Source organism: Rana temporaria, chromosome 3 (genome assembly GCF_905171775.1).
Source record: "Rana temporaria chromosome 3, aRanTem1.1, whole genome shotgun sequence".
NCBI lineage: Eukaryota > Metazoa > Chordata > Amphibia > Anura > Ranidae > Rana > Rana temporaria.
The window spans coordinates 23325385-23337884 of NC_053491.1; the positions used below are offsets into that span (position 1 = coordinate 23325385).

At 38.3% G+C, this 12500-nt stretch overlaps 1 protein-coding gene across 3 annotated transcripts in view; it reads right to left on the minus strand.

Moving 5' to 3' along the window:
* The window catches only part of NR2F2 (nuclear receptor subfamily 2 group F member 2), a 25145-nt gene that overhangs the window by 9423 nt on the left and 3222 nt on the right, over window positions 1-12500 (minus strand). The window contains exons 1-2 of one of the 3 annotated variants that reach the window (XM_040342354.1): window positions 4889-5426; window positions 438-965 (exon numbers count right to left, since the gene is read on the minus strand). In XM_040342354.1, coding sequence (XP_040198288.1) covers window positions 438-965; window positions 4889-5297 — 937 coding nt within the window. In that variant the 5' untranslated portion in view covers window positions 5298-5426. Of the gene's footprint in view, window positions 1-437; window positions 987-4888; window positions 5427-12500 lie in introns of those variants that run through there. The other 2 variants (XM_040342353.1, XM_040342355.1) reach the window with 2 other exon arrangements.

Below are 12500 nucleotides of genomic sequence, written 5' to 3' on the forward strand. Positions count from 1 at the left end.
CTGATCCACATAAAGTGTGGGGTGTCTGCTTTATTTTATTATACTGGAATAAAAAAAGGGGTGCCACTGATCCACATAATGTGTGGGGTGTCTGCTTTATTTTATTATACTGGAATAAAAAAGGGGTGCCACTGATCCACATAAAGTGTGGGGTGTCTGCTTTATTTTATTATACTGGAATAAAAAAGGGGTGCCACTGATCCACATAAAGTGTGGGGTGTCTGATTTATTTTATTATACTGGAATAAAAAAGGGGTGCCACTGATCCACATAAAGTGTGGGGTGTCTGCTTTATTTTTATTATACTGGAATAAAAAAGGGGTGCCATTGATCCACATAAAGTGTGGGGTGTCTGCTTTATTTTATTATACTGGAATAAAATAAAAATAAAAGCACATGTAAAAAAAATAAAAATAATAGATGATCATGGGTCTTACCTGAAGTGAAGAGAACTATAGCTTTTAAACAACTATATTCAGCCGAGTCCACATGTAATGCTTTGAGCTTCTCCACTTGCTCTTGGAAGATTCGTATGTGGTCCATAAAGGCCACCACTCTGTCCGCAGACATGGGGGAAGCGTGGAGACCAGCAGCGGCCAGGAGAGGGGCAACATGGAGTGGCATGGAGCACTGGGCAGCGTTCAGGACAAATAACTCACTCCAGGTCAGCCTTAGCAGTGCCACTTGGTCTGTGATCTGCAGGTCTGGGAAGAAGGGAATATTCCGTGCCCATTCCACGGCACTGAAGAGCATCCTGGCTGCCAGTTCACAAATGTTCTCGATGCCCATAATGTTGTTGGGTTGCATGCATTGGCTGCCAAATCTAGAGGTCGGGTAGGGTTCTGCCCTCAGGAGAAGAGAAATATATCCGGATAGGTAGGAATGGCAGTTGAGAGGGTCCCCGTTTGTCAAGGCGAACTGGCCATGGGTAGGCTGTGTAGGTGGCATTCTGCCCCTCTGTACGGCTGCAGTAAATAAAGAAGAAACTGCAACAATTAATATATAAGTAACTGCTTGAGTTTTTCTCATGCAAAGCGTTCTATTCTAGTAGCAACATAAAACAAACAATACAAAGAATAATAATAATAAAAAAATAAAAAAATCAAGTACTGCTACAGCGTTTCTTATTTACTCTAGAAAAATAAAACAAAATAAAAGAAAAAAACAAAAAAATAAAGTACTGCTACAGCGTTTCTTATTTACTCTAGAAAAATAAAACAAAATAATAATAATAATAATAATAATAAATCAACTCTTGCTACAGTGTTTCTTATTTCCCTCTGCTCAGATTTGTTATGTTGCTGTTGTGTTTTATGATTAAATTACAACAGCACATAAGAAAATCCATTCCACAATTGCTTAAATATCGCTGCTGTGCTTGCTTAATAAAAAAAAAAAAACAAAAAAAAATCTGCTGACATCCCCAAAAGAAGAAGACATCCAATTTATTCTCCCATATGTGCTCATAATGTCCTTCTGTTTCCCTCTCCCATCTACACATATAATATTGCGGATTGATTTTAATTATGCTTGCTTTTTTTTTTCTCTTTAAATACAAAAGCTCTAGCACTGACTTAAAAAAAATAAAATAAAATGATAATAATAATAAAAAAAAAAAAAAAAAACAACAACATAGAAAAATCTCCCTGATTTGAATCTCTGGCAGTTGCAGGCCTCTGTGTCTGTGTATGTGTGTGTGTATGTGTTTTATTTTATTTTCAGTGCAATTGCATGCAGGAAAAAAAAGGCACAGGGAAGGTTTGGGGGACGGTAGGGATTTGGGAAAGTATTGTTTGGAGTTGGCCACATTCTGGGGAGATGTGCGTGACATTGTAGACAGGATAGGGTTAGCCAGAGCAGCTGGAACACAAAGGGAGGCTGTAACCCCCCTAGCCTACAGAAGACAGCCTGCTGCTCAGGCAAAGCTCTGCACACTATCAGTCCTTCTCTGTCCTTGTCTAAATTTATATCACAAAAGGCTTTGACTTTCACAAGGGGACACACACACATAAACACACACACACACACACACACACACACACACACACACACACACACACACACACACACACATGCACACATGCACAGCAAAGCAGGAACTTAAATAGTCCTTATTTAATGGAAGGGGAGAGGGAAAAAAAGGGAGAGGGAGAGCTGTTAGACGAGCCTGCTCCTCACTGTCCTCTGATCTTAATCAGTTTTAACTCCTGTGCAGAATGACATTCTAGGTCACAGGGGCCAGGCAGATTATTCCATGGAGAGGGAGGTTTTTTTTTTTTTACTTGGAGCAGGCATGAATAATATTATTAATCCTAATAATAAAAAAAAAATACTATATATTTTTACATTAACTACTTATTTACCCAAGGGCTATGTCTCAAAATAGAACATTAAACAAATAATAATAAAATACTTTGTATTTTTTAAGATAGCACTTCACTGGCCTAGACTAGATCCCTACATAAAATATTAATTAAGATTAAAAAAAATACTATGTATTCTTAGATTGTACTTCGCTACCCCAGACTAGATCCCTACATAAAATATTAATTAAGATTAAAAAAATACTATGGATTCTTAGATTGTACTTCACTACCCCAGACTAGATCCCTCCATAGAATATTAATTAAGATAAAACAAATAAATACTATGTATTCTTAGATTGTACTTCACTACCCCAGACTAGATTCCTAAGATAAAAAAAAGATCCTATACATTGTTAGATCCAACTTCGCTGCCCTAGAGTAAATCCCTACCTAGAACACTAATAATAATAAAAAAGGAGACTATGCTACTTTACTGCCCTAGACTAGATCCCTACATAGAATATTAATTAAGACAAAAAAAAATTACTATGTATTCTTAGATTGTACTTCACTACCCCAGACTAGATCCCTAAGATAAAAAAAAAAGATCCTATACATTGTTAGATCCAACTTCGCTGCCCTAGAGTAGATCCCTACCTAGAACACGAATAATAATAAAAAAGGAGACTATGCTACTTTACTGCCCTAGACTAGATCCCTACATAGAATATTATTAAAAGATAAAACAAGATAATTTGTATTCGTATATGCAACTTCACTACCCTGGACTAGATCCTTAAACAGAACACTAAAGATAAAAAAGATCCTATGCATTGTCAGATCCAACTTCGCTGCCCTAGAGTAGATCCCTACATAGAACACTAATAATAATACAATAAGAGACTATGCATTGTCAGATCCCACTTTACTGCCCTAGACTAAATCCCTACATAGAACACTAATAATGATAAAAAATGTTTATGCATGTTTTTGCATTAACCACTTCACTGCTCTAGACTGGATCCCAACATAGGACAAGATAAAAAAGAAACTGAGGATTGTTAGATCCTACTTTGCTACCCTAGAGTAGATCCCTACACAGAACACTAATAATGATAAAAAAAGATACTGGGCATTGTTGGATTCTATTTTACTGCCCTAGAATAGATCCCTATATAGAACATTAATAAGGTTAAAACAAGATAGTTTGAACTTCATAACCCTGGACTAGATTCCTAAACAGAACACTAAAGATAAAATAAAGATCCTATGCATTGTTAGATCCCACTTGACTACACTAAACTAGATCCCCAAACAGAATACTAAAGATAAAATAAAGATCCTATGCATTGTTAGATCCCACTTGACTACACTAAACTAGATCCCTAAACAGAACACTAAAATATAAAATAAAGATCCCATGCATTGTTAGATCCCACTTTACTGCCCTAGACTAGATCCCTGCATAGGTCAATTAATAAAGAAAAACATATACTGTGCATTGTTGGATTCTACTTTACTGCCCTAGACTAGATCCCTACATAGAACATTATTAAAAGATAAAACAAGATAATATGTATTCTTAGATGCAACTTCACTACCCTGGACTAGATCCTTAAACAGAACACTAAGGATAAAAAAAAGATCCTATGCATTGTCAGATCCCACTTTACTGCCCTAGACTAGATCCCTACATAGAACACTAATAATGTTAAAAAAAGAGACTATGCATTGTTTGTGTCCTAGACTGGATTGTGTCCTAGACACTTCAGTGTCCTAGACTGGATCCTTACATAGGACAAAATAAAAAAGAAACTTAGAATTGTTAGATCTTACTTTGCTACCCTAGAGTTGATCCCTACATAGAACACTAATAATGATAAAAAATGAGACTATGCATTTTTTGCATTAACCACTTCACTGCCCTAGACTGGATCCTTACATAGGACAAGATAAAAAAAAACTGAGGACTGTTAGATCCTACTTTGCTGTCCTAGAGTTGATCCCTACATAGCACACTAATAATGATAAAAAAAGAGACTATGCATGTTTTGAATGAACCACTTCAGTGTCCTAGACTGGATCCCAACATAGGACAGATAAAAAAGATACTGTGCATTGTAAGATCTTACTGTACTGCCTTAGACTAGATCCCACTAATAAATAATGATAACAAATATGATAAAAAAGACACTTGGCAGTTTTTGCTTTAACCACTTCCCTGCCATAGACTGGGTCCCTGCATAGATTGTAAGCTCCCATGATCAGGGCCCTCCTAACTACTCTACTTGCAGCTATACTGAGTCCCAACTGTTGGCGCTATAGTAGCCCTGTAGAATAATAATATAGTTTTTATTTTTACTTTTAGAAGTCCTCTTTAAGGTAGTGGAGGGAATGATGATTAATCACGACAGTTGGGGATCGATGAAGGGCTAACACACAAAAAAAAGAAAAAAAAAGAAAAGCAAGCAAAGTCTACACAGCCATGCAAAGTTACAGTGGATGGTGGAGGGGAAAAAAAGAAAAGGGGGGAGACATGTAGAACAATAGGCAAGACTAGAAAACAAATGAAAACCCAATACCTTCCCGTCTCATGCCAACTTTGAGGCATTTTTTGAGCCGGCAGTACTGACACTGATTGCGGTGGTGTTGGTCTATAGGGCAGTTCCTGTTGGCACGACAAGTGTAAGACAGGTTCCTCCTGACACTTCGCTTGAAGAAGCTCTTGCAACCTTCACAAGTGAACTGGCCATAGTGCTTGCCGCTGGACTTGTCCCCGCACACCACGCACTCTATGTGCTGCTGCTGCTGCTTCTCTTGGTTCTGGCTGGGCTGGCTGGTCGGGTTCGACTGGGCAGGGGTGGTAGAGGGCACTCCTTGCCCCGGGGTCTGGGGCGCCCCCCCTGGCCCTTGCACCGGTGGGGGCTGTGAAGGTTGACTTCCTGGCACATCGTCCTGAGGGTCTCGCCACGCACCCACTACCATTGCCATATCTAATGAGGGGAACCTATTCCAATCTGCTTTTTTCTTCTTATGGTGCTGGTGGGATCAGGCAGCTTTAATAGATGAAAAAAAAAAAAAAAAAAAAAGGGGGGTGGTGGGGGGGCTGAGGGGGGGGATGGGGATCTTGAGCAAAAAAAAAAATGAAAAGAAGAAAAAGCCGGCAATTAGATGAGTTGTTCTGCAAAGGTGGTGGTAGTGGGCACACTTCGGAGGAGGTGCAGCAGACTTAGTGCTGGGGGCCAGGTCCTGGGAACATCATCACAGTCAGCCATTCAGGAAAGCCATGGAGAAGAAGAAGAAGACAGGCGAAGGGTTAAGGATTACAGGGGGGGGAGACCCGCTGCTTCTCCTCCAGCGCTGGCAGCCAGTAGGGGAGCCTCTCCAAGACTTGCTCAGATCCCCTTCTTCTCAGAGCATGCACACAACAAAAAAAAAGCAAAAAAAATATAAAAAAAAGCAAAAAAATATGAAAAAAGCAAAAAAATATATAAAAAAAAAGAAAAAAAGAGTGCTCTTGTTTTCTGCTCACGACCTCTTTATCGAGCAAATAATAATAATAATAAAAAAACAAATGCAAAATAAAAAAGAAGAGCAGTTCACAGCTTGCTGGACATCCTTCATGCAGAATAAACCTTCAAATAAAAGGCAGGAGCTTGGAATCAAAGTGATCAAATATGCTAAAGAGGAGGAGAGGGGTTTGGGGTGGTTGCAGCAGCAGCAGCAGGAAGGGAGGGAGAGAGAAGAGAAGAAGAAGAGAAGAGGAGAGAGGAGGAGGAGGAGGAGGAAGGGGGGGTGAGAGAGAGAGAGAGAGAGAGAGAGAGGAAGGTTGTAGGAAGTGATTGCGATTTGTAGGAAAGGGCTGGCAGAGTGGTGTCTCTCCGATCAGCTCACTGAGCTCTCTATATAGTGAACTTTGACACCACTGCTGCAACTTAGCACACGTTACCATGGCGACGCCGCTCCTTATAAGGGGGGGAGAGATTGTGTGTAACTGGTCAGGGCTTCCGAGCCCTTCCCCTTGCACCCTATTGGTCAGGCCGGGGCTAGTGGTACAGGGTTTTTTTTTTTCGCTTTGCGACTTGCTTGCATTTTGTGTTCCTCCGGGTCCTAGAGACTGTCCCCTCTCTCCTCTCACTTCACCCGCCAGCAGCGGCGGCGGCGGCAGAACCAGCAAGTGACCCCCCTTTAGGAATCAAGCACACTGCTCTTTCAACCAGACACAATAAGGTGCTGGAAGGTGAAGAGAGCGAGAGAGAGAGAGGAAAAAAAAATCTATTAAAAAAAATAATAATAAATAATTGCAAAAGGGAAGAAGGAGAGGAAGACAGAGAGAGGAAAAAAAATGAGGATTGCTTTTAACATGCCTATAGAATGCTGGGTAGAGCTGTGCCTAAGTAAGCATCACCATTGATTGTTTCTTTTATTATAGTATTATGTCTCACTGGCACGTGAGGGACACAACTCTTTTCTTGTACCCATCTAAGGACCAGCAGGAGTTGGATCTGCCTGCCTATAGAATGTATGAGGAGGGGAGTACATAGGTATAGAATGCCCATAGAATGTATACGAGGGGAGTAGAGAATGTATAGAATGCCCATAGAATGTATAGGAGGGGAGTACATATGTATAGAATGCCCATAGAATGTATACGAGTGGAGTACATATGTATAGAGTGCCCATAGAATGTATAAGGAGGGGAGTACATAGGTATAGAATGCACATAGAATGTATAGGAGGGAAGTACAAATGTATATAAAGCCCATAGAATGTATAGGAGGGGAGTACATATGTATAGAATGCCTATAGAATGTATAGGAGGGGAGTATAGAATGCCCATAGCATGTACAGGAGGGGAGTACATAGGTATAGAGTGCCCATAGAATGTATAGGAGGGGAGTACATGTGTATAGAATGCCTATAGCATGTACAGGAGGGGAGTATAGAATGCCCATAGAATGTATAGGAGGGGAATACATATGTATAGAATGCCCATAGAATGTATAGGATGGGAGTATATATGTACAGAATGCCAATAGAATGTATAGGAGGGGAGTACATATGTATAGAATGCCTATATCATGTATAGGAGGGGAGTATAGAATGCCCATAGAATGTATAGGAGGGGAGTACATATGTATATAATGCCCATATAATGTACAAGAGGGGAGTACATATGTATAGAATGCCCATAGAATGTATAGGAGGGGAGTATAGAATGCCCATAGAATGTATAGGAGGGGAGTACATATGTATATAATGCCCATAGAATGTAAAGGAGCGGAGTACATATGTACAGAATGCCCATAGAATGTATAGGAGGGGAGTACATATGTATAGAATGCCCATGGAATGTATAGGAGGGCAGTACATATGTATAGAATGCCCATAGAATATATAAGAGGGGAGTACATATGTATAGAATTCCTATAGCATGTATAGGAGGGGAGTACATATGTGCATAAGTATCATAAGTAGGCACCAGCATTGATTTTAATATCTATTATAATGTTATTTCTCACTGGCATCTGAGGGACACAACTCCTTATTTAATACTTCTAGCAAGAGTTGGGTAGGAGGGGAGTACCTATGTATAGAATGCATATAGCATGTATAGGAGGGGAGTACATAGGTATAGAATGCCTATAGAATGTATAGGAGGGGAGTACATATGTATAGAATGCCTATAGCATGTATAGGATGGGAGTACATAGGTATAGAATGCCTATAGAATGTATAGGATGGAGTACATATGTATAGAATACCGATAGAATGCATGGGTAGAGCTGTGCATAAGTAGGCATCACCATTGATTTTTAAAATTTAATATATTATTATTTCTCACTGGTATCTGAGGCACACAACTCCTAATTTTCTATACTTCCAGCAAGAGTTGGGTGCAGCTCTTCATATAGAGTGTTTAGGTTGGTAGATGCCTATAGAATGCTGGGTAGAGCTGTGCATAAGTAGGCATCACCATTGATTTATGTTTTTTTGTTGTTGTTGTATAGTATTATGTCTCACTGGCAAGCGAGGGACACCATTCCTTTTTTGTACCCATCTAAGGACCAGCAGGAGTTGTATCTGCCTGCCTATAGAATGTATAGGATGGGAGTACATATGTATAGAATGCCCATAGAATGTATAGGAGGGGAGTACATATGTGCATAAGTATGCACCAGCATTGATGTTTAATATCTATTACATGATTATTTCTCACTGGCATCTGAGGGACACAACTCCATATTCTATACTTCCAGCAAGAGTTGGGTGCAGCTATACCTATAAAGTGTATCGGTGGGTCAATTTTAACATGCCTATAGAATGTATAGGATGGGAGTACATAGGTATGGAATGCCCATAGAATGCTGGGAAGAGCTGTGCATAAGTAGGCATCACCATTGATTTTTCTTGTATTATAGTATTATGTCTCATCGTGAGGGACACAACTCTTTTTTTGTACCCATCTAAGGACCAGCAGAGGTGGATCTTCCAGTCTATAGAATGTATAGGAGGGGAGTACATATGTGCATAAGTAGGCACCAGCATTGATTTTAATATCTATTATAATGTTTTTTTTCTCACTGGCATCTGAGGGACACAACTCCTTTTTAATACTTCCAGCAAGAGTTGGATCTGCCTGCCTTTAGAATGTATAGGAGGGAGTACATATGTGCATCAGTATGCATATGCACCAGCATTGATTTTATTATCTATTATATTAGGTGGGTAGATCTGTGCACAGGTATGCATCAGTAATGATTCTATGATATTCTATGATATTATATTATATTGCATTTTATTATCATTTCTTACTGGCACCTGGTGGACGCAGCTCCTTTATTATACTTCCAGCAAACGTTGTGTGCATCTCTGCCTATAGAATGCACAGAAGAGTAGATCTGTGCATATGTATGTATCAGCATTGGTTTTATTATATTATATTATGTTATTATTTCCCACTGTCACCTGAACGTGGGGTGGTGGATCTGTGCACAGGTATGCATCAGTAATTATTATATTATATTACATTACATTATATTATTTATACTATTTCTCATTGGCACCTGTCGGGCACAGCTCCTTTTTTTTTATACTTCCAGCAAGAAATGGGTGCAGTTCTGATCTGCCTGCCTAAGGAATGTATACGAGTGTAGATCTGTGCCTAAGTATGTATTCTCATTGATTTTCCTCTAGTATCATCATTTCTCACTAGAATGTGAGAGACACAACTCTTTTTTTACCCATCCACATACCTCCAAGCAAAAGCAGGGTGTAGCTCTGCCTATAGAATAGGTAGGAGGGTAGATCTGTGCACAGGTATGCATCAGCAATTAGTTTTTATATTGTATTATATTATATTATGGTATAGTATAGTATAGTATAGTATAGTACAGCAATGAGTATATTATATTGTATTATATTATGGTATAGTATAGTATAGTATAGTATAGTATAGTATAGTACAGCAATGAGTATATTATATTGTATTATATTGTATTATATTATGGTATAGTATAGTATAGTATAGTATAGTATAGTACAGCAATGAGTATATTATTTTGTATTATATTATGGTATAGTATAGTATAGTATAGTATAGTATAGTACAGCAATGAGTATATTATTTTGTATTATATTATGGTATAGTATAGTATAGTATAGTATAGTATAGTATAGTATAAGTATAGTATAGTATAGTATAGTATAGTATAGTATAGTATATTATAGTACAGCAATGCCTCATTGGCACCTGATGGGCACAGCTCCTTTTTTATACTTCCAGCAAGAGTTGGGTGCAATTCTGATCTGCCTGCCTAAGGCATGTATATGAGGGTAGATCTGTGTCTAAGTATGCATCCCCATGATTGATTATCCTCTATTATTATGCCCCACTAGCATGTGAGACACACAACTCTTTCTACCCATCCACATACCTCCAAGCAAGAGTTGGGTGCATCTCTGACCACTTTCTATTCCTTACCTTTTAACTCTCTATAAGGAGGTTATTGCAGGACACAGCCCAGATCCCACAGTGATTTGCTGTCACTTGGGCCATCGTCTCACTATGATGTAGATATGTTGTAGAAAATTGCAATTACTATAGTGAAGTGTCCCTAAAATCCTACAATGATTGCTGTCACCTGGGCCATCGTCTCACTATGATGTAAAAAAAATGTTGTAGAAAATTGCAATTATTATAGTGGATAAAATAATAATAATATAATAGAAGTGAAGAAAATCAATGCTGATGTATAAATGCACAGACCTGACCTGCTATGCATTCTATAGGCACGTAGATTAGAGATGCACTCAATGCTTGCGTTGGGTGCAGCTCATGCCTATAGAATGTATACGAGGGTAGCATGCATAAGCATTGAATATACTGCATTATATTATATTTGAGTATATTATATTTTATATAGTTATTATTTTTTACTAGCTCGTGTTTAACATTTTTTTTTTTTTTTTTTTTTTTACCACCGAAATACTTACAGCATAACTATATAAAATATAATATACTCAAATATAATATAATGCAGTATATTCAATGCTTATGCATGCTTATGTGCAGATCTACCCTCGTATACATTCTATAGGCAAGAGCTGCACCCAACTCTTGCTGGAAATATTTGGATGGGTTAAAAAAAAAAAAAGATGTGTGCTTTTCACCTGCTAATAAATATAATATAATATAATATAATATAATATAAAATAATATAATATAATATAATCAATGCGGATGTGTGCTTATGCACAGACCTACCCTCCTATGCATTCTGTAGGCAGGCAGACCAGTCTGCAATGGTGGAGTATGCAGAGAAGAAGAATGGGTGACCAGTCACTGGATGGGGTGATGAAGGTTCAAATGGACAATACTGGAGAATGAGACTCGCTGCTGTTTGATCACTTGACCATCACAAAGTGCATAGCTCTGGTTATTATTTAGCCCAGGCACAGGCTATTCGGTGTCAGCCAAGGGCTACACAAGGCTTGTTGGTTTAAGCCTAATTGCACAGACAAGCCAAAGTGTCATGATTACCTGGGAAGGTCTATTATTTTACTGCTGGCAAATGTTAGTTTCCATCCTCCTTGTCACTGAGCGCTATACAGAAACTATCCCTTTCCCTTGTTCTTGTGCTTTGTCCGTATTGGGGATGAGACTGTAGCATGCTATTTACTAAGCTTACACAATGCAATGGGCACCTTCTTTATGTATCAGTAAGTGATATGTTTTATCAGTTATGTATATAAAAAAAAAGCTATAGGAAAACCTCAAAGCAACACTTTTCAAGGCTTATGTTTGTTCTACATGTGTTGTATGATATATAAACATGTGTTGTATGATATACAAATATGTGTGTGTGTGATGGTGCATGCACATGTATACATTTTCCATACACATGTGGACGTCTGTCTCTCGCATTCCCTCTCTGTCTTCCACTTCCACATATTTAATATTCATTTTAAAAGTGCACTGTGAGCCTGTAGTAACATCAGATTAATTTGTATGTATATATATATATATATATATATATATATATATATATATATATATATATATATATATATATATATATATATATATATACATTTTTAACTTTTTGTTTGGAGCAGAGTTATGCATAAAGGCAGATAGGGGACAAAAGTGTGGGGCAGTTTTTGTAACATGCTACCCCCACTTCACCCCCCACTATAGGGTTGGTATGTGTTCTCACTCCCATGTGTGTGAATTATGTGATCTATGGAAAAACACATAGGGGGTGATCAGAGAAGCAGATACGGACGCTTTCATGTCTCCATTGCACTGGGTGGCTGGAGAAGATGGAACAGATGACATGGGGACCTATTGCTGGAAATAATCCACTATACTTCACTATTACTAAAAGAAATACAATCTGGAGCTTTCATTGAAATACACACAATAAGTGTCCCCTGAGAGGGACATTATAAGGTGGCATGTAGAAACATCTAGTGCTAAATGTCACTGCTTTGTGGAGTTTTCAGCATTAAAAAAAAAATAATAATAATAATAATAATAATAATAATAATAATGATAAAAAGTCAAAGAATATTTGATATGACAAATGAGATGCATGTAAAATCCATCTGGAAATAGTAAAACCAGGCTTAGCCAATACAGCTTGCATGGGTCAGGTCCTGTGACTGGCCTCGGCTAGCACATTGATGGAA